Source organism: Chionomys nivalis, chromosome 3 (genome assembly GCF_950005125.1).
Source record: "Chionomys nivalis chromosome 3, mChiNiv1.1, whole genome shotgun sequence".
Lineage (NCBI taxonomy): Eukaryota > Metazoa > Chordata > Mammalia > Rodentia > Cricetidae > Chionomys > Chionomys nivalis.
The window spans coordinates 89,598,785-89,621,584 of NC_080088.1; the positions used below are offsets into that span (position 1 = coordinate 89,598,785).

Genomic DNA, 22,800 nt, shown 5'->3' on the forward strand with positions numbered 1-22,800 from the left:
GCTATATTATAAAACATTCTGAGCTAATTTGGAATTCCTAAAATACATTTTTTCATATAACTCTCTTCTTGTTTAGACTTAGGTTTTGCTGGCTTCTTTGCATATCTTTCTGTGTGTGACCATTTTAAGAGGCACTGTCACCATCTGTGATCCAGGCTGAAACTGAACTGTATGACCCTCCTGCCCCAACCTCCCCAGTGCCAGAATTACAAACTTGAGCCAACACACACCTGACTCTGTGCACTTTCTGTATCCCATGGACGTATCTCTTTGTTTCAGATATATTTACTCAGCTAGTCAACAGACAATCAGAAGAGGTCTTAGTGACTAACTTTTTGAGTCCTTGCATATCTAAAAATATCACTGCTGTTTTTCATTAGTGACAGTCTGGACAGAGTTCTCAGTTTTCAATCATTCCCCCCTCACGCTTTAGAAGACACTGTTTGGCTACTGTTACTGACACAGCAATCTCTGGTAATGCAGCTCCAGACTTCCTTGATCTAATCAAACCTTTCCTGATTTATTTATAAACCCCAGTGCTACTTCTAGACTCCAACACAAGGAGCAAGCCAAAGTTCTTTAAGCTGTCATCACTAGAGGCTGACAGCGCCTCCTAACCCAAAGAGGCTCACTCTAAGGATTTCTCTGTGCTTTCACAGGGTGACGTGCAGCAAGACATGGGGAGTACACCGGATTCTGAGCTGCAAAGTGAGATTATCTGGTGTGTCCTTAGACTCATTGTGTGTGTGTCTCAAACTCACACATTGTGTAGGTTTGAGGCCCAAACCTACAACAGCCTGTGGAGGTAGAGATGGTGAGGGTAATTAAGGTGATACATGCTCATCTGGGGTCCCTGGAGTCGGGGACTGTGGCTTCATGAAAAGAGAAACTTGCTCCACACCGCGTCACATGGAGGATCAGTAAGAAGTGGCTCTCTTCACTGAGAAGAGACTGCACTAGAACACAACCATGCGAGCAACCACGATGTGAGACTGCAGCCCCCACAACTGTGAGAAGTAATGTCTGCTGTTTAAGCCCCCAGTCTAGGGGCTTTATCCATTTATTTATACATGCCAGTTCTTATGCGTCCCAGGCGGGCCTGCAGCTGGCTTTGTAGGTCCTCTTGCCCTCCTGTTTCTACCTTCTAGTGCTGGGGTTACAGCCATGCACTACCCAGCCTGGTTTTCAGTCTGTGGTATTTTGTTGCCAACAACTCAGCTGACTAAACCAAGTATCACAACCACATCTACAACCAAATGATTTCAGTACTTTTTTCCTCAGCAAAAAGCCATGTGCAGATTAAATGAGTTTTTTGTCTTTATTGAGCAACTTAATTATAAATAATTGAACAGAACTAGCAATTAGCATAACAATACATTTCAGGTCAAAAGGGACACAAAGTGAAATCTATTAAGCAATTCATCACAGTCTTACTAAACCCTGACTCCCTTGAATGTGGTGGGCAGACATCACAGGGCTGACTAGAGAGAGTAACTGGACTTGGAGCTCCCCACAAATTGAGCCCAGGGACTCCCATTGATTGCACCTGCACTCAGAACCCCACACTGTGAGAAAGGCCATTAGGTCCAGGTAACAGTTCATCCAGAAGCACCTGCTTTATTTACCCTGCTTATGACGAAATGAAATACCAACTCCATCTTTTCATGAGGTAGTATGACTACCTCTGTTCCAGGGGAGTCAGCCACTAAAGCCAGCCAATCATTTGCACACCGCAAGGCTGTAACGGTTCTCTCACCTTTTTGGGGTCCATGTTGAATTTCTTTCTTCCCATGGCTATTTGCTTGTTCCTCTGAGTAGTTTTGCTATTGGTTTTAAACAATTAAAAAAATATCATTAGTGAGCACTTCCACAGAGTGCAGCAGAATCACACCCTCCTGTGCCTTTTCCATCTCAGATCAACCTGAGACACAGAGACAACAGAGTCCAGCACAGCCCACCGCCCTTAGTACTCTTCTTCAGAAAGGGTAATGGTGGAAAGCAGTGCCTTTCTAAAATAAATAAATAAATAAAAATACAGCTCCTCACGACACAGAAAGATTAATCCAGAGTCCCAACCCTATAAAGTTGGTGAGGACATAGGAGGCAGGAAGGAGGAATGAATAATTCCAAAGTCTCCCACTTCCCAGCCCCGCCCTTACAGCTATTGGGAAGAGGCAGGAATCAAAAGGGTGAGGAACCTGAAAGTACAGTCGTGAACACTTTACCTCTCCTCCACTGATGTTAAGTTATCGATCTCTGTCATCACTTCTGCAATTTCATATTTCAGCCTCTGTCAAAAAAAGAAAAAAGAAACTGGGTCACAGGGTATCTTAACTATCATACATTCAAAGGTTCAGAGACTCACATGAGCATCACAAGGCCAAAACTCAACACCTGTATCAGTGAGGTAGACTCAATGTCAGAGCAGCACAATGTGCACATGCACGCACGCACATGCATACACAACAAATGTTCACCTGTCATTAGACACATCAAGTGGGCCCACTAGGCAGGTTCTGAAGTACTTGTATGGAAATAATCAAGACGTAAACTACAGAAGCATGTAGAAGCATATAGTGGTCCTCAGCTCACTCCACTGCAGTCACACAACTGGAGGTACGGTCAGCCTCATTCTCAGAGGAAGCTGAACCCCAGATATGTCTAGGTTGACAACAGGTTTGCCAATCAATAGTCTCATGACTGTCACTTCATAAGAGATGGAAGACAAAATCCCATGGGGCTAGAGAAATGGCTCGGAAGTTAAGAGCATGTACTACTCTTCCAGACAACCTAAGTTCAATTCCCAGCACACACGTCAGTCAGGTGGCTTACAACCCCCTTTTAGTCCGACTGCAGGGAATCCCACTCCTTTGTGGCACCTGCATTTACCCACACACATACACACATACACATAATTTAAAGTAATAATAAATATTTAAAGTGATAATTAGCTATGATTTATTTTACAAAAAGAGAGAGAGATGAAGCCCCCAAGGACAGGCCCAACTCAGACACATCAGAAGCAGAGGGACAGAAACTGTTTACTCTCCACCGGCTGGCTTCCCTGCCTCCCTGACCCTCAGGCAGCATCCTTGGTGACAGGATGAAGTAGCCAGTGTTCAGGGAAGAGTTTATATTATTGAGCAGTATGATCACTACTGTCCAGATGATATCCATTCTCAATCCTTTAGACAAAGCACTTCTCTGGGTTGCAAGAATGCAAGCTAACCTTGAGCCAAAGCTGCCACCGATTACCTCTCAAGTACAAAAACATTTTACTCAGAACCCTATTATGTGTGTGCCAACAAGTTCAAACTTAAACAAGTTCCTAGAAAGGAGCTATTGTCTAGGACAAGGCCTGCTCTACAGTCAGTGGCTTATGAGGTGACATTTACTTTGGCAATGACAATGACTAGGAAGCTTCTCAAAAAAATGACCACACGACTGACTTTCCTGAGGAAGTTCCACACCAAAGGACCCAGGAGGCCTCTGAGCTGTCTCTGAAGCACCACAGTCATCCCAGCTCTGAAACTGTGGCTTCATTCATCTCCTCTCCTGTGGGACACCCCTCAGCCATGGCCTCTGAGTCAAGTACACAATGAGGGAAGGCAGTGTTTATCCATCTGTTTTATTCATCTTTGTTTAAATTTGTCATTCTGTTCCTACCACCACCAAGTAGGCACTTAGTATACAGCTAGACCCATCCGATTACGTGCTTGTCTGTTCACTCAAAGGATACTGGACTCCCAAAGGGCAGGCACTATCTAAGTGCTTGGGTAAAGGGCAGCGGGTTATCAGGCTGCTGCCACCGTCTACTCCAACACTTGTAACTCTGGGGTCACACGGTCATCTACTAGGAATGCTGGTCCCACCACTGTGGTCTCTGTTCCAGAGCTTGTGCTGTTTGGGATGGAGTCTTGGCCCCCTCAGTTCTGGAGAACTCCTGTTTCTGTCTCTATGGTTCTCACATTTTTCCTATTTTCTTGAAGCTACCCTATTCAGTATTCCACACAAATTCAAACTGGACACTTTGCTGTTGTTTTACCTCAATGTCATCAATAAGTTCCTTTTTCCTTCGACGAATGTCCAAAAGTTCTTCTCGTTCTTCTAATGACAGGTCTTCAGGCACTGGGGAGAGAGGGGGGGTGTCAACAACGTCAGAGGAAAGCTGATGAGGCTGTGGACTGGCAGTGGGAAGCACCCTGACCTTCCCACCCCACCCTACCGAGACTGCCTGCTTCTCTAGAGGAAAACAGAAACTAAAGGACAACTATCCACATTTGCGTACACCTCACTCCACCAAAAGACTGGTTAGTCTGCCCAGAGTCTTACTAACAACCTTCCCCACCCATAGAGCCCTGATGAGAGGTTAATATGGTGGGTACTTCCCTGTACCCTCATGTAGTGATCACTACAGACACTGGCCAACCAGCCCAGCTGGTTGAGGCCTTCCTGCCCTACTCAGCTCTCAACTGTTTCTTAGCCTTTCACTCTCAAAGTGCTACATCTGTAACACATAAAACATGCACTGAACCAGACACACAAAGCTAAGAAAGGTCAAAGTGGTTACAGTGCAGGGAGAGAGAAACAGTGGGAAAACAGCCTGATGCTGACCTCCCACTCAAGCCCCACCACAGCCTTTAGAACTACAGACTTTCTTATGCATATCTAACTGACAGCATAAAAATGCGCATCAGTCTTACTAGATTGGCTGGGGTGGGGGTGGGAGCAGGACATGAGGAGCATAAAAGGGCACAGATACTTTGGGAAGCACCCAGGTACATCAGACAGCATCAAGGATGCACGTGCCACACCCAACAGCTTTCTTTAACTCTATACAGTAGAAAAGCTTCCAGCAGGGCAGCAAGAAGCACAATAATGTTGAAGCAGCACATTTTATAGACTAAAAACAAAGATGTTAAATGTCACCCACAGCAGGATGAGTAAATGTGCTAGGATCTCACACAGAAGTGCAAGTGAGGAAACTGAGCAACAAGCGGGTGACTTCAGGACATTAGTGTAGACATCAGACACATTTCCTTATGGACCACAAAAGCAAAAAATAAGCAATATGTTGTCTAGGTATTGTCTTAGTTTTGTACCTTGCCACCATGATAAAATACCCTGATGAATGCATATTACAGGAGAAAGAGTGTATTTGGCCCAGAATTCCAGTCCATTGCTGTAGGGATGCCATGGGAGATTGAACACACATCTGTGGTCAAGAGAAGAGAGCAATGAGTGTGTGAACCACAGCAGTGCCCAGCCTGCTCTACTTCATTCACTAGGACCGGCCCAGAAAATGGGGTTGCCCACACTGAGAGTAGGCCTTTCTCACCTCAGCCCAATAAAGAAAATCTCACATGGCCATAACCACAAACCAACCTAATCTAGAAAATTCATCACCTAGACTTCTTTCCCAGGTGATTCTAGATTATGTCAAGTCGACAATTAAAACTAATCATCATGGGACTGGACAGATGGCTCAGCAGTTAAGAGCACTGGCTGCTCTTCCAGAGGACCTGGGTTCAATTCCCAGCACCCACATGGCAGCTCACAACTCTCTGTAACTCCAGTTTCAGGAGATCCAACACCCTCACATAGACATATACACAGAGAAAACCCAGTTCATATAAAGTAAAAATAACTTAAAAAAAGAAAAAAAAACCCTAACATCAAAGGCATTTAAACACGTCATAAATAACCAGAACAATAAATGCAGTGTCCATAAAGAGCATGGCCTCTAGGGAGGGAAGAAAGCATGGAGGAAAGGTGAAAAGCAGAGAGGACATAGTATTACTAATTTCCTTCTTCCTCTACTAGCGCTAAACAGAAACTGAATGACACCTTAGCAATGTTCTCAGGCAATCTTCTAAGCCACGGTATTACAAAGGAGAGAGCTACTAGACAGGCTGTGAAACAACTGAGCCCCTCAGACACCATGAAGACAGTCATTATTATCTCTATTTTATAACTGCAGCCAAGAGAGATTAAATGATTTTCCCTAGAGAAGAGATACTGAAGACATAATGGGGCTGGAAAGATGGCTCCGTAGTTAAGAGCACTTGCTGTTCCATCAAGAGGCTCAGAGTTTGATGATCCCAGTACCCACATCGGGCAGTTCACAAGTCTCCATGACTCTGAATACAATAGGTTATATGCCCCTTCTAGAATCATTAGACAGATGAACACACACACACACACACAAGTAAAATCTTTTTAAAAGAAATAATGCCCCACAAAACCATGTGTATCTAGTAAACAACATGAACACACACATCCAGATGTTCAACATCAAGCATGAACAACTCAGATTTACAAGTTGTGCAGCATGCACTGCGTCAGACTAGGAGCTCCACGGGTCCCTGAAACCACTGTCTTCCTTCTTGCTTTACAGAGTGCCAGCTTCATCACGAAGCTGGCTTCTACCCCATAGAGCTAAGGCTACATGCTTTCTCACCCCAGGATCCTCAAGCTTCCTCCCAGAAGGTCCTATAGGACATCTCCTTAACTCTCCTGGCCAAACCTGTCTCAGGTCCCAGTTCACACTAATCAGCAAAAGTAGAAGACATGCCCGACACATACAGCATTCAAAGATAAGATATAAAGGAAGTCAAGAATTCCAGCAATGCCCAACACCCAGAAAGATGAAGCATAAGCAAGCATACACTTTTTGTCTCTTCAAAGTTATTACTCTTACCACAAACATCTACTCTAACATAAAGAATATTTCTCAAAAAGGCCAGCTTCCAGAGTGGTTGTCAGCCTGATATCAGAGAAAATGTACTCCAGTCTGTCCAGCAAACAGATCAGCCTCCTGAAATTAACTCTAAGTAAACCTTCCTTCTGCAGACTTCTCCAATATGCATGTACAAAGCAGGGGTCTGGAAAGAGAGCTGTAGGCCTCAACCTTCTGCAAGATAGTTTTTCTAAAAACTTCTACCAAGTCTTCCTCCTCTCACCTGCCAAGGGTAAATAAAGATGAATGGAAACACTGGGATTATTTCCTTCTGATGATTCCAATGTTCCTTCAATTGGAAACATGCCATGGACTGCCTGAGTTTTTCCCTTCCTACAATGCCTGTCTTATCCTTTAAAGGTAACGAGTAACTAAACAATGAAGGGTTGCTCATTCACGTTACCAGGAATTCCAACCAAAACCTGCCTGTCTTAAAAAAAGAGAGGAGCTGCCGAGACGGCCTAGACAGTAGAAGTGCTTCTTGTTAAACCCAGCATGAGTTTGATTCCCAGGACCCACAAGGTGGAAGGAGAAAACTGACTCTTGCAAGTTGTCCTCTGACCTCCACACACACACACCATGGTGTGGCATGCACATGCATGCGCGGGCACACACGAAATGTGATTTTAAAAAGGTAACTTGTGTCAGGTATGACGATAGTGTTATAGTTACCTAGGAAATATCTTCATTTCTAGAGATTCATATTCAAGTATTTTGGAGTACAAGGCTATTATATCTAAATTTTGCTCTGAAAAAAAATTTTTCTGATTTCAGAAAAAAAAAAAGAACTGAGCAAACTAAAAACTATTGAATCTATTTGGTTGGTTATCAGTTCTACATTCTAAGTTTGATGTTTCTGGGCGTTGTAGCATGAATTCTAATTGTTCTTAATAAAAACTCGGAGTCAGCTATCGGGGTGAAAGCTGAAGGATCAGAGAAGAATTGCGGCAGCCACTATATACCTCTTTCAGTGCACAGACCATAGGGGCGATCCTGTCCTCAGACTGCCTGCTTCAGACTGCTGCCTCGGACTCACTGAGCTCTTGTCTCCTCCCGCCTTATATCCCTCTCCCCGCCCAGCCATATCACTCCTGTCTCCACATCCCTAGTGCTGGGATTACCTTTGTGTGGGCTCTGTTTCTCTTTTAGACTGGATGAATTTTATGTAGTCCAGTGTGGACTTGAACTAACGGAGATCCCTCTGCCCCTGCCTCCAGAGTCCTGAGATTAAAGGTGTGTGCTACCACTGCCTGGCCTCTAGTGGCTTAACTCTGCATTCTGATCTTCAGACAAACTATTTGTTAAAACACAAACAAAATATCACCATATGCTGTGTGAACTCCTTCTGTCAATGGCCTTCAAGATGCTGGACCACTTTGGGCATGGTCGTGGGGTACTATTGAAAGACTCTAAATGCATTTGTAAGCCCCCTCCACCCTAAGATATTTTTCTAAAACCTTACACTCACTCTATCTTGGAAAAGGGACAGTCGCCCACACACCCACATGCTGGACTGCTTATCCTCCTGTGTCCTTGTGAATAATCTTCAAACGTAACTCCATTTTGGGAATTGAGGCAAATACAACCCACAGATGTTGACTCAGTTCCTGATGTATTGATTTAGTCACTGAACCAAAGGTCAGGATGGACCACAGATGCTCTCCCTTATCACCTGACCACGCAACTATTCTCCTGCCCTGGAATAGACCAATCATTGCTAGTAACCCTTTGAATAAGCCAATCCAATAAGTTGGAAAACAACCTACAGGTTCCCCCCTTGTGTCTGTGGCTTTTTGCTTTAAAAGATGGGCTGTAACAGCTATCGTTGTCCTTCATATCCTGAACCTGAAGGACCCTGTCATGACAAAATAAAAATCCTCTTGCTTTTGCATCAATTTGTGGTTATGTGAATGGTGTCTGGAGCAACTCTTCCCTGATGTTTGGGCATCTAGTCCAACACTATAAAAACAGATGTAGAAATGTGTGGTCTCTCTCAGCTGCTGGATTCGGTTCCTGTTCCCCACTCGTGCAGAGGACTGTTGATCCTTGAATCTAGCCCTAAAGAACCCTTTTTTTTTTCGAGACAGGGTTTCTCCATAGCTTTTGGTTCCTGTCCTGGAACTAGCTCTTGTAGACCAGGCTGGCCTCGAACTCACAGAGATCCGCCTGCCTCTGCCTCCCGAGTGCTGGGATTAAAGGCATGCGCCACCACCGCCCGGCTAAAGAACCCTTTATTATACTCAATTCTCAGCTAGAGTGGGACGACTTTATTGCAGTCCTCTATAACCACAGGGTGTGGCAGGGCAAGTTTTTACTCCTAGCACTTAGGATGCAAGAGCAAGTGGATCTTTGTAAGTTCAATACCAGCCTGGTTTCCATGCTAGCCAAGGCTACATGGTGAGACCCTGTCTGGGGATGGGGGGGGGGGAAGGAAGGAAAAGAAAAAAAATTAAAATTTCTCATGATAAAAAATGATCCCTCCTCCTCCCCAAAAAACCACTTGGCCTTAAATGGATAGTATCATCTCTTCTACAACATCTTTTGAAGGATTTGGCAGAAACAGGCCTGGGAAATAGCAGAGCACTCTTCAGCACTGACTAACAGGGTCGGAGTAGTGTTAACTCAGTGCACATGTTAACACACAGGATAAAAGAACATGGTAGACTATTCCTGGACCAATCTCTGCACATGTTAACTCAGTGCACATGTTAACGCACAGGATAAAAGAACATGGTAGACTATTCCTGGACCAATCTCTGCACATGTTAACTCAGTGCACATGTTAACGCACAGGATAAAAGAACATGGTAGACTATTCCTGGACCAATCTCTGCACTACTTCTGTCACTTCTCCACCAACATCAACATCACCAGCAGAATCTCCCTACAGCCACAGGATCTGCTGACTCACAGCCATTTCACACGTACAGTGAAACGCAGGCAATGCTCAGGGGAGGCTAACTATCCTTCCCCAGTAACACACAATCTTTAATAAAGGGCTTGGACTCACATCCTGACATCTTGTACACGCTGTCACTTTGACTCTCTAGGCTTAGGTGACACTCTTGACAAAGATGTCATAATGAAAACTATTTCCTCCAACTTACAATAAGAAAAAAAGGCATAGCCTGGCGGTACACACCTTTACTGCCAAGACTGTAGAGGCAGAGGCAGGCAGATCTCTGTGCGTTCAATGCCAAACTAGTCTACAGAAGGAATTCAAGGACAGCCAGGGTTCCATAGAGAAACCCTGTCTCAAAAAACCAAAAAGGAAAAAAAGAAAAAAAAAAAGACAATGGTTTCCATCCATCATGGTCTTTACCAATTATAAGAAGTGCTCAACAGAAGGAGTATCTCCATAACAGAAGCAACATGAAGCAAAGGCTCCCCTCTGTGCTTTCTTTCCTGGCTGTAAAAATGGATAACAGCTTCACTGTGGAGGGCCTTGACATCACCTGTCTGTGAGCTGAGTTTTCAGCAGAGGTGGGGGTGTGCCTTCTGGGAGGCTAAGAGAGTCATCTGATATAGTACTGCTTCTCCTGAGTGTGACATCAACCTCAAGTCAGCCGCAGGCAGGGAAGAACAGTCAACCGACAGTACATTTCCTGTGAGCACAGCTGGTCTAATGAAACCTCGGCTGGTGCTCAGAGTGCAGCTCCCACATCTCCTAGAAGGAGGGCCGGGGGCTCTGCTGCAACATCAGTTTCCATTACGCCCTACTGAACGAAGGTCTTTTACACAGACCTTCTCGGGAGTCTCTTCACTCTCACTCAGTCAACGGTGAGGCTCACAACACGCGCACCTTTCCACCTACTGTGTGTTTGTGCACACCTCTCTTTGCTCTAACTCTTGTTAGTGTCACTGTTTCTCTTCCAGTTTAGAAAACTGTCAAGCATCAGTTCATGAGACTAGAAGTACTCTTTGTGGTAAGCCTTTCTTGACATTCCTAATGTAAGTCTCTGTGAGGATTCAGTCTCCACCCCATTCCCTTTTCCCTTTCTTCTCTCCCTTTCCTCTCTTTTATTTGTGATGCTGGGTATGGAAGTCTTGGCATGTTAGGCAGTTACCCACCACAGAACTATATCCCAGTCCACCTTTGATCCTTTTTCTGTTGGGGGTTGGCAGGTCTTGCACATGCCAAGCCACTGAGCTACACCGCCAACCCTTTCTTACTTTGAGACAGTCTTGCTAAGTTATCCAGATTGGCCTTGAGCTCACCCAGTGTTTAGGCTGGGGGCGGGGGGAGGGGGGATAGGCAAAGGTGGAGACTGCTCAGTTTATGACATCTCACCATATCCTGCACCAAGGCCAGAGCAGTGAATATAGAGGTGTGGATGAGAAGTGCCTCCTCATGATACAGAGCAGTCAAGGCAGAGAGACAGGGAGGACACTGCCGGAGCATATCCACGCTGGTAGCTTATCCTGTCTGTCCTACACGTTCTCGCTGTGGTATAAAACAAGGGATTCTTTGATGAATCCTCCCAGAAATCACAGTGTTTGTAAGATGATGGCCATTCTTGTAGAAGGTGCTGAGAGAACCACCAGTGTGGTCAGGAGCAAAACAGGACAAACACTGGGTACCACCACCCCATCTCGGAACACCAGGAGGCTGTGAAGCCAATCATTTCAGGAGCTACTCAACAAGTTTGAGATATGATGACCATGTGAAAGTACACCTCATATAAACCCTGTGACACACAACTTTTTCATGTCAACAGGTATGTTATGTGAACAAAATAATGTTTTCCTGACACTGGCTTTCCAGGGTGACAGTCTACAGCTCTGACCAGTGTTTCTCACACTTCTCTCTGAATGAGGGTGAGTGGTGGTAACATCTGGATCAAGCTATTGAAGATCTGGGGATTTGGGTTGTAGTTTTGTGGTTTTCATTTATTCCAACTCTGAGTCTGCTGTATCCCGGGTCTCATTCTTGGTCAGATTTGTGTCTGTTCCTCACTGTGAATTCCTGTTCCTACAAATGCTTTTGAAGGTTCCAGCTCATGTTTCATTGTCTTGCCTCAGTCCCTCTCTTGTTCTTGTCCCTCTCCCCACTAGTGTTACTATTTCCCACTACTCTAAATGCTGATTTTTATGCAGTTGGCTTACGTTAAGCTTTGAATACCTGAAGCTATTTTCTATAAAAATTCTTGTAATTTTCATTTTTCTCAAATGAATTTAAACTTCTCTCTTATTTACAATGAATAAAACTATTTGTGCTTTAAAAAAAATAACAAATGCTGATTAACTATAATGACTAGTCTGGCAGTGAAATCCCTGAAGCAAGTTGGCTCCACCACAGAATTCTGACCACATGGAGACAGGTCTAAATTCTTCATGTGCATAATGAGGGGTTATTTAGAGTCAGAAACTTCTAAGAAAGCAACAGGACCGAAAGCATGAGTCCATGATAGTTCTAAGACAACAGGCAGAGCTTCAATATTTTGGTCCAAATTCTGACTGGCTAACCTAAATGTTTTCACAAAGGAAAACAGGAAGGCAGGCAGGCAGGAAATACTGTGTTTCTGCCACTGGCAAGCCTTCAGAAAAGATTCAGAACAAATTCATGTCCTGGATCAGTCTTTGCTTTCTCAGGTACCTGCCTCCCTCAAAAGATCTGCAAAAATCAAAGCACCTTAGGGCTGGTGAAGTCTGCATCAGTCATGGGTAACTAAAACTGAACTTAAATTTTTGACCAAAATGAAGGGAAAATTAGACAAAATTCTGAACATTGTAAAATGTCTTTCAGAAAAGAAGGTGAAACAAGTTATTTTTTCAGACAACAAAACTTAAAAATAATTAATCTTTAGCAGATCTGTAGGTGGGTGGGCAAGGGGTATCAAATGAAAATCTATACAAAACATTGTCAAGTGCTCAAAGGGCAGTTGTGTGAGCAAAGATTTTCCAGTCTTGATGCAAATCTCTCGAAAAGATTTGCTGCTGCTGTTGAAAACAAAAGCAAACAGGGTACTGGTTCAGCAGCTCTGTAAAAGTAAAAAACACAGGACAGGGAAGAATTAAAAGTGCATTGCTAGGAAACTCTTAACCTCGTTAGACACAGTAATGCACACCTGCAAACTCAGCACTCAGAAAGCTGAGTCGACAGAACCATCCTAAGTTCAAGGCCATCTAGAGCTACTAAGTGAGACCTTGCCTCAAAAACAAAACAAAAAATATTATTCTCCTCTATAGAAATGGTATATATTTGATGGGAGACTATGATAAGTTGAATGGACATATTATAGGGATGGAGAGGTGATTCAGAGGTTAAGAGCACTGGCAGAGGACCTGGGTTTGATTCCCAGAGTTCCCTGGTCTCTGCAGGCAGCAAGCATGGACATGGTGGATAGTCATACAAAAGGCAAAATGCCCATACACTAAACAGATAAACAGCACTGTCTTTAAAAACAGAGTATAGTACAATGGTTGGGAAGATGGATGAGTGGGTAAAAGCATTTGCTATGCAAGTGTGCGAACCTGAATGCAAGTCTCTAAGCACTCACAAAGAAGCTGCTGCGGCTGTGCACAACTGAAACCCAAGGACCGTGGGTTACCAGGGCTTAATGGCTCAAGTGTGTAAGACAGAGAATGGTAGAACAGGACACTAAACATCCTCCTCTGTCCTCTACATATGCCCCCACACAGAAACACAGCCCCACCCTACACACAAACCCTAAAGCAACTAATCATTTTTTTTTTTTTTTTTTAGTTTTTCAAGACAGGGCTTCTCTGTGTAATAGCCCTGGCTGTCCTGGAACTCACTCTGTAGACCAGGCTGGCCCTGAACTCAGAGATCTGTCTGTCTCTGCTTCCCAAATGCTGGGATTAAAGGCGTGTGCCACCACCTCCACCTCCCACCTGCAACTAACAAATTTTTCACTAACAATATTGTGTTGAGAAAGTGGAATTACTGCTTTGTTTACCACATTTAATAAAATTCAAGAATCCATCAATTATACCCTTTCTCACAGACACTGAAATGTAGAAATATTTATATCTCAGAATCAATAAAAAATAGGGGACTTTTCTTTTGTACATAGTTTAGGAGATGTACTGGTATTTAACGTTTATAATGATACTAAAAATAAAGAGTATCTTTTTTATTCATTTTACTGAGCTCTACATTTTTCTCTACTTCCCTTCTTTCCTCTCCCCTCCCCTCCAGCCCTCTCCCATGGTCCCCATGCTCCTAATTTACTCAGGAGATCTTGTCTTTTTCTACTTCCCATGTACATTAGATCTATGTATGTCTCTCTTAGGGTTCTCATTGTGTCTGGGTTCTCTGGGATTGTGCTTTGTAGGCTGGTTTACTTTGCTTTATGTTTAAAAACCACTTATGAGTGAGTACATATGATAATTGTCTTTCTGTGTCTGGGTTACCTCACTCAATATGATGTTTTCTAGCTCTATCCATTTGCCTGCAAATTTCAAGATTTTTTTTTTGCTGTGTAGTACTCCATTGTGTAAATGTACCACATTTTCCTTATCTATTCTTCAGTCGAGGGGCATTTAGGCTGTTTCCAGGTTCTGGTTATGACAAACAATGCTGCTATGAACATAGTTGAGCACATGTCCTTATGGCACGATTGAGCATCCTTTGGATATATACCCAAAAGTGGCTGTTTTCTAATTTTCAAATAACGAGTATCTTAAAGACGAGAAAGGACTTTCTAACAATGAACTTACATTGACAGTCTCATTGTATGACAAATTATAGGTTCCAAGAGGCTGTGATTTTCTTGGTTCTGGGTTGCTGCTGTAGCTAAGGTTACCCTCCTAACTCATATTCTCACTCTCACACACATTCTCTGTGTGTCACACACACCATCCATAAATGAACATTCTGCTCCACAACTCTCCTGAAGAAAGACAAGATCCAAGACTTATGAACTGTGACCAGAAACATTATGTTTTAGGGACAAGAAGTCAAACATGATAACTTAACAAATTATCCAATGAATAGAAATGTGATCACTTGATTACTAACCCATATGTTTTTGGCTCTTAGCTGCAGACTAAAAACACTGCAACTTTTAAATTTACTTTCATTTCAAGTAATAAACACCAATGCAGTAAGGCTAACTTTCCTGTTGCCATTTGATGTATTTTCCTTATTTTTTTGGTCAGTTCAGGGACATGCCAGTCGTACATGATACTGGGAAGGCATAAGTCTGGACACTGGTCTCTGCTGATTTACTAAATAGGAACACTCCTCACAATACCTTTCCTACATTCCAAATGCCAATGATGCAAATATCCCTAAGTCTAGGTTCAGAACAACCACCAGGGAGATTTGACAGCAAGAACAAAAGGGCAGCTGGGCCAACAGGAACAAGACTGAGCTTTGGATCTCATCACCAAGAGCCACTTGACCTCCAACAGGTGATAAGACCAGTCCAAACACTCACATCCAAGTGGGTCACTTGGCCAGTCACATGACTACCGCAGGAAGGCAAGGAGGAGAGCTGCAGCTAGCCAGAGTATGGGGTGAGTCACAGGGCCAGGTAGGAACTCAGGGCCTCAAGCTCACATGTGAATCCCTAGTGACTGCAGGAAAGTGTCAGCTTTCACACTGGTTACACGCTCTTGGGTCCCCTCAGCGTCCACTGTCCCTCTTTAGTGTTCCAGGATGCTTGCTTAGTCTTCTTTGAATTAAGTAAAACAACTGAAGACAAAGAAAAACGGAATAATCTGCCACCTGTGCACCACTGTTGAAAGGACAACCACGGAGAGAAAAGATCTGAGACAGGCGCTGAGCGATGCAGAGAGAATAATCACAGACTCCCTCGAGCTACTCTGAAGGAAAGTCAGGTACACAGACAGCATCTCACAGACTAAGAACTAGGAACCGACAACAGCAGCCAGTGGACAGGAACAAAAACAAGCTTCACCCAAGGTATGGACAGTTATAAACCATCAACAGTAGACCTGACTAGATTTTATACTAAAACTTCTGGGCTAAGCAGAAAAGGAATCAAGCTTCAAATCCCAACAATGGGAAGGTAGATAAAGATCAGAATGAGGGGAAATATCAACATTAAAAAAAGATAAGCAGACAAGTGGGCCAAGGTGGTAGCCCTTATTCCTTCCCCAGCACCACAAGATAAATCAAAAACAAGAAAAGAGACACAACCATTAGAGACACAAAATATAAAATATCAAAGCAGGAAAAAATAGCATACAGTTTTCTACTGTTGGAGAGAAAACAACAAGTCCACAGTAACTTATAGTTTCTTATAACTTACAGTCATGAAAGAGAACCTGTTTCTCACCAGCGCCTCCAGACTATCTTAAGACACTTCCTATGACCGAGGAAGAAGACAGATGTGACATGTGCAGGCTGAAGTCTGCACCAAGCCTCACATCTCATCGCACTCTGGAGAAGACAAAGCCCATATCCTTGAAGGAAGAAACCACAGAGCCAGGAGCTGCAGACACCCCAGCTGTTACAGTCACCTCAGTCAAGTCCCCAAACACCACGGTGCCATTGTATGGGATGTACTCAACCCCCACATGACTTGCCAGCTGAACATAGCAGGATGAGTGAACCCAGCAAACCAGGAGACAGCACGCTACTGCATTTTCTAACACTTGGGGAATGTGACACATGGCAATGTGTAATTGGTACATAGACAATGAATATCAAAGGTTAAATTTAAAACCCTGAAGTTTCAAAACTGGACAAAAAAATAAATCTAAGTTTTATGTAAAAGAGGCACATTTACAACAAACACAGTATGTAACAATTAAAAATAAAAGCACAGAAAGTAGTGGGAAGGGATAGCTCAATGTGTTAAGTACTTGCCATGGAAGCATGAGGCCCTGAGTTCACATCCCCGGAGTTGGGGGCAAGGTAAGGCAGAGAGGGAGACATACACACATGGGGCTAGGTGTGTGTGTGTGTGTGTGTGTGTGTGTGAGAGAGAGAGAGAGAGAGAGAGAGAGAGAGAGAGAGAGAGAGAGAGAGAGAGAGAGAGAATGTGTGCCTGTGTATGTGTACCATATATGTGCAAGAGCCTAGAAAGGTCAAAAGTGGCCGTCAGATACACATAGTTCTAAGTCCCCGTGTGGATGCTGGCACTAAATTTGAATCCTCTGTAAGAGAAGCAAGTGCTCTTAACTGCTGAGCAATCTCGCCAGCCCCCAAGACCACAATTTTACACAATGTTTAAAGAACATTGAGACTAGGCCAAGAACAGACAAAAGTAATCCATGATGATAGAAATCTGAGCAGTGGTTAATCTGGGGGTTGGAAGGTGCTGCCTGAGAAAGGCAGGGCAGAGCTTCTGTGGTGGTGCCAAGTACTCTCTATTTTAACGTGGGTGGTCACTTCACAGTGCATGTACCCAGCATATACAGACATAAAACAGCTTGAGCTCTAGGGTACACTTAGCATTTGGGTGCTGTGTTAGCCAGATTCTTGTCACCAAGACAAACATCCAAGATAATCAGCTACAAAAGGTTTATTCTGGCTTGGAGTTTTGGAGGTTTTAGTCCATAGTTGTTTGGCCTGTTGTTTCTGGGCTTGGGACAAGGGACAAATGATCAGGAAGAAACTACTTCATAGCTAGGCATGGTCAAGAGAAAGGAAAACACAAGAATCTAAAAATCCCCTTGAAGAGCACACCTCTGATGACTACAGTCTGTACCTCAAGGTCCACCATCTCTCAAAAGTGCCATAATGGGAACTAAGCCTTTACCATAGAAGACTTTGGCAAGTATTTGCAACCCAAATTACAGCACACACTTTATTATCCTTAAAAGTCTCCATCTAGGGACGGGGGGATGATTTAGGGGGTTAGAGTGCTTGCTCTGCAAACATAAGGGCCTGGGCTGAAATCCCAAGCATCATGTAAGAATCCAGGTATGGCTATGCAAGCCTGTAACCCTGGCACTAGAGGAGTAGAGACAGGTGATCCCAAGAGCCCACTGGCCAGCCAGCTTAGCCCGACCAAGTTTCTAGTTCAAAGAGAGGTTCTGTCTCAATGCAATAAGGTAAAGAATCTACTCTGATTGCACATCTGCACACAGGAACACATGCGTATCTCTCTCTCCCTCCCTCCTCCCCTCTCTCTCACACACACACATTTTTTTTTTTTTGAGGGCCACTCAGGCTGCCTTTAATCACTGACATTATATGTGCAGACATTTGCTCTTCTGACCCCTCAAAACGCAAGTCTGGAGCCTCCCGCAGTCACCCTGAAGTCTGGCTGCACGTTGAGCAGTGAGCATAGCTGTCTGAATTTCCCTATGATTATGTATGTCCAGGTCTTCATGGAGCCTCTCGTAAGTGGGGTCATCATAGGGGAAGTGTTGCAGCAGTGTGATCAGCGCCTCCACCACCTTCATTTTCCTGCTGTCTTTCTCGCCTGCACCACTGCGTAGGAGACACTTCCATGCAAGAGCAAAGCCACGGTAGCACCCAATCTCAGATCCAATTTTGGCTCCGTGTAATGTGCCATACTGCCTTCCTTCGACGATCCCCAAGCTGCTGCCTTCTTCATAGACTTCCTGATATGGAATCTCTCATCCGCCATCACAACAGCATCAAACATGTCCTGCTCCACAGCCATGGCAGTGGCCCGGTTCTCCTCGGGCTCGCACACTCCTGCCATTCTGTGTAGTAGTCGCCAGCCGGCGAGGAGCGGCTACAAGCGCCCAGCTTGTCAGCTGGAGGAAGTCACTTCCGCGTGTGTACACACACACCTCTTAAAAATTTTAAAGTCTATACCTGAATAGTTGACTCCTTTCAATCCTTGACAGAAAAACTTTTCCTAAAAATAAAGGCACTAAGATAGCATCTGAGAACCAGCAGTAAGAACGAGTGTTAATCAGTGACTTGCCACTATCAAGAAAGCCGACTTTGTATGGAATGGGACAGCTTTTTTTTTAATCCAAAGTTATTAATTTTATGTCCCAGTACACAAAATGGTTTAAAAATTAGCACACTGTCTTCCTGAAAGCAATCTACAGATTCAACGCAATGCCCATCAAAATCCCAGCAAAATTCTTCAAAGACCTCAAAAGAACGGTACTCAACTTCATTTGGAAAAGCAAAAACTGAGGATAGCCGAAATAATCCTATGCAATAAAAGAACTTCTGGAGGCATCACAATCCCTAACTTCAAACTCTACTACAGAGCTACAGTACTGAAAACAGCCTGGTATTACAATAAGAACAAACAGGAGGACCAATGGAACCAAATAGAAGACCCGGATATCAATCCACACATCTTTGATAAAGAAGCAAAAAATATCAAATGGAAAAAAGAAAGCATATTTAACAAGTGATGCTGGCATAACTGTATATCAACATGTAGAAAAATGAAAATAGACCCATATCTATCACCATGCACAAAACTCAAATCCTAATGGATCAAAGACCTCAACATAAAGCCAGCCACACTGAACCTTATAGAAGAGAAAGTGCAAAGTACACTTGAATGCATTGGCACAGAGAACCACTTCCTAAATAGAACCCCAGCAGCACAGACACTGAGAGAAATAATTAATAAATGGAACCTCCTGAAACTGAAAAGCTTCTGTAAAGCAAAGGACGCGGTCAACAAGACAAAATGACAGCCTACAGAATGGGAAAAGATCTTCACTAACCCCACATCAGATAGAGGTCTGATCTCCAAAATATACAAAGAACTCAAGAAATTGGACACCAAAAGATCACATAATCCAATAAAAAAAATGGAGTACAGACCTAAACAGAGAACTCTCAACAGAGGAATCTAAAATGGCTGAAAAATACTTAAGAAAATGTTCAACATCCTTAGTCATCAGAGAAATGCAAACTAAAACAACTCTGAGATTCCATCTTACACCTGTAAGAATGGCCAAGATCAAAAACACTGATGACAACTTATGCTGGAGAGGATTTGGGGAAAAGGGAACACTCCTGCATTGCTGGTGGGAGTGCAAGCTGGTACAACCCCTTTGGATGTCAGTGTGGCGATTTCTCAGAAAATTAGGAAACAACCTTCCTCAAGACCCAGTAATGAGCACACATCTTGCGTGTGTGTGTGCGCCTTATCTCAGCTGGTCCGCCCGAGACCCCCTGAGCGCAAACCCTAGTCCCCCGTGCGGCCCCATTTCCACTCCGACAAGATGAAAGAAATGATCATGAACCAGGAAAAACTGGCCAAGCTGCAGGCACAAGTGCGCATTGGTGGGAAAGGAACTGCTCGCAGAAAGAAGAAGGTGGTTCACAGAACAGCCACAGCAGATGATAAAAAACCTGCAGTTCTCCTTAAAGAAGTTAGGGGTGAACAATATCTCTGGTATTGAAGAGGTGAACATGTTTACAAACCAAGGAACAGTGATCGATTTTAACAACCCTAAAGTTCAGGCGTCTCTGGCAGCAAACACCTTCACCATTACAGGCCACGCTGAGACAAAGCAACTGACAGAAATGCTTCCCAGCATTCTAAACCAGCTTGGGGCAGACAGTCTGACTAGTTTAAGGAGACTGGCTGAAGCTCTGCCCAAACAATCTGTGGATGGAAAAGCACCCCTTGCTACTGGAGAGGATGATGATGATGAAGTCCCAGACCTAGTGGAGAATTTTGATGAGGTTTCTAAGAACAAGGCAAACTGAACAGAGGCAACTTCTGAAGAAGTGACTCTTGCAGAAGTTACAGGAGCTATTTTATATCATGGCTGCTTTTTAAAGGTCTTTTGTTTATGGATCTGATCAAATCTAGATCGCTAATATTTTTAAGCCCAAGCCCCTTGGACACTGCAGCTCTTTTCAGTTTTTGCTTAAACACAATTCATTCTTTGCAGCAAATTAAGCTGAAGAAGCCTGGGAATAAAGTTTGGAAAAGGGTTAATAAAATTCTTTGCCTAGTAAAAAAAAAAAAAAAAAAAAAAAAGACCCAGTAATACCACTTTTGGGTATATACCCAAAGAGGATACTCAATCGTGCCACAAGGACATGCACTCAACTATGTTCATAGAAGCTTTGCTTGTCATAGCCAGAACCTGGAAACAACCTAAATGCTTCTCGATCGAAGACTGGATAAGGAAAACGTGATACATTTACACAATGGAGTACTACACAGCAGAAAAAAATGATGACATCTTGAATTTTGCAGGAAAACAGAATGGAGCTAGAAAACATTATTTCGAGTGAGGTAACCCGGACACAGAAAGAAAATTATCACATGTACTCACTCATAGGTGGTTTTTAAACATAAAGCAAAGAAAGCCAGCCTACAAAGCACAATCCCAGAGAACTTAGACAACAATGAGGACACTAAGAGAGACTTACATAGAACTAATCTACATAAGAAATAGAAAGTAGAAAAAGACAAGATCTCCTGAGTAAATTGGGAGCATAGGGACCTTGGGGGAGGATTGAAAGGGGGAGGGGAGAGGCAGGGAGGGGAGCAGAGAAAAATGTAGAGCTCAATAAATATCAATAAAATAAAAAAAATTTAAAAATTAGCACACTGGTGCTGGGCGGTGGTGAGGCACACCTATAATCCCTGCACTTGGGAGGCAGAGGCAGGTGAATCTCTGAGTCTAAGGTCAGCCTAATCTACAAAGTGAGCTCCACAACAGTCAGGACTGTTACACAGAGAAATCATCTCAAAAATTTAAAATAATAGTAATAAATAAATCTGCACATTGTGTAGATTAAAAACAGCAAAAAGTAAGAATCAGAGCAATAATTATAATTTTTTAAAATGATTGCCTTATTTTTAGACACAGTGTTGCATATTTAAAAAAAAAACTGACATTGCAATGTCCTCAAATTAGCCTTTTGGACTCCACATAAACATCCTCTAGACAAGTGGTATGTATGCCAACCCTCAATTGTTGCTTTCCTGTTTGGTGCTGCAGTCAACCACCACTGAGGAACAGAAGAACCACTGTAGTCGTATGCTACTGAAGGCAGTGGGAGAGGGCAGTTTACTCCCTGGCTCTATCCAGCAAACTAAACAGAAGAAACAAGAATTCAGCCAGCTAACATCTGCAACAAAATGTTTCCTTGGAGTCTCTGCTCTGGCTGAATTTCGGCAGTAGGTTTCCCATATGATCTGTGAACCTCCACCAGAACCACTCAGAAGCACATGTCTGGGGTCAGAAGACGCTCAGTAAGTGCTTACTACACAGGTATGATGACTGGAGTCTGGGTTCCCAACACCTTTATTAAAAAAAAAAAACAGCTGTGCATGCTTGTAATCCCAAGGCCAGGAGGCAGAGACAGGAGGATCCCTGAGCAATTGCCAGCCATTTCGCCTGAACATCAAAGAAAACTCCAGGTGCAGTGAGAGTCTCTACCCCTAAAGTTAGGTAAACACGCCTGACACAGACCTCTGGTCTCCATGCACCCCTACACATGTGCACATACATATTCACAAGCACACACAGAAGTACATGTCTGAAACACAGTTCAAGGCCTTTATTGAGAAGTGGTGAATCCTTTGAGGAGTGGGGCCTGACTGGAGTAAGTAGGTCACTGGGAGTTTCTTTACTTCCTGGCAGCCTTGAGGTAACAGCCTTCCTCCACTACATCCTTCTGCCACTGTTTCTGCCTCACCACAGGTCTACAGCATGGACTGACACTGGGAGCCAGGACAAACTTTCCTTCCTTTACGTTGTCTCGGGTGCTTTGCAACAGCACTATAAAGCAGACACTAGTCAGGCACCTGAAAGTCAGATGTGGTAGTGCACACTAACAGTAACTTGAGAGGTAGCTACCAGAGGATATTGAATTCAAAGCCATCCGAGCCACATACGTGAGATTGTCTTAGTCAATGTTCTAAGACACCGTGACCAAGGCTTGCTTACAATTTCAAAGGCTTAGTCCATTATCATCATGATGGAGAACCTGGTGGCACACAGGCAGACAAGGTGCTGGAGTAGTAGCTTAAGAGTTCTACACTCACCCCATTTCCCCTTAGCCCCATGCCACCTCACCCGCAAGTTCCCAGGTTTTGCCCGACAATCTTGTCTACTTCCCCTATCCAGGCGGATGACTATACGTTTTTCTTTGGGTTCACTTTCTTATTTAGCTTCTCTAGGATCACAAATTATATGCACAATGT

The 22,800-nt window shown here is 43.7% G+C and overlaps 1 protein-coding gene and 2 pseudogenes across 3 annotated transcripts in view; 1 reads left to right on the forward strand and 2 right to left on the reverse strand.

The window, feature by feature from the left end:
• The window catches only part of Cyth3 (cytohesin 3), a 107,132-nt gene that overhangs the window by 22,690 nt on the left and 61,642 nt on the right, over nucleotides 1–22,800 (reverse strand). For 2 of the 3 annotated variants that reach the window (XM_057765642.1, XM_057765641.1), the window contains exons 2-4: nucleotides 4,046–4,128; nucleotides 2,226–2,290; nucleotides 1,757–1,823 (exon numbers count right to left, since the gene is read on the reverse strand). In XM_057765642.1, coding sequence (XP_057621625.1) covers nucleotides 1,757–1,823; nucleotides 2,226–2,263 — 105 coding nt within the window. In that variant the 5' untranslated portion in view covers nucleotides 2,264–2,290; nucleotides 4,046–4,128. Of the gene's footprint in view, nucleotides 1–1,756; nucleotides 1,824–2,225; nucleotides 2,291–4,045; nucleotides 4,129–5,102; nucleotides 5,204–22,800 lie in introns of those variants that run through there. The other variant, XM_057765643.1, reaches the window with a different exon arrangement.
• LOC130871925 (protein LTO1 homolog) lies at nucleotides 17,902–18,324 on the reverse strand (annotated as a pseudogene).
• Nucleotides 19,853–20,342, forward strand: LOC130871924 (transcription factor BTF3-like; annotated as a pseudogene).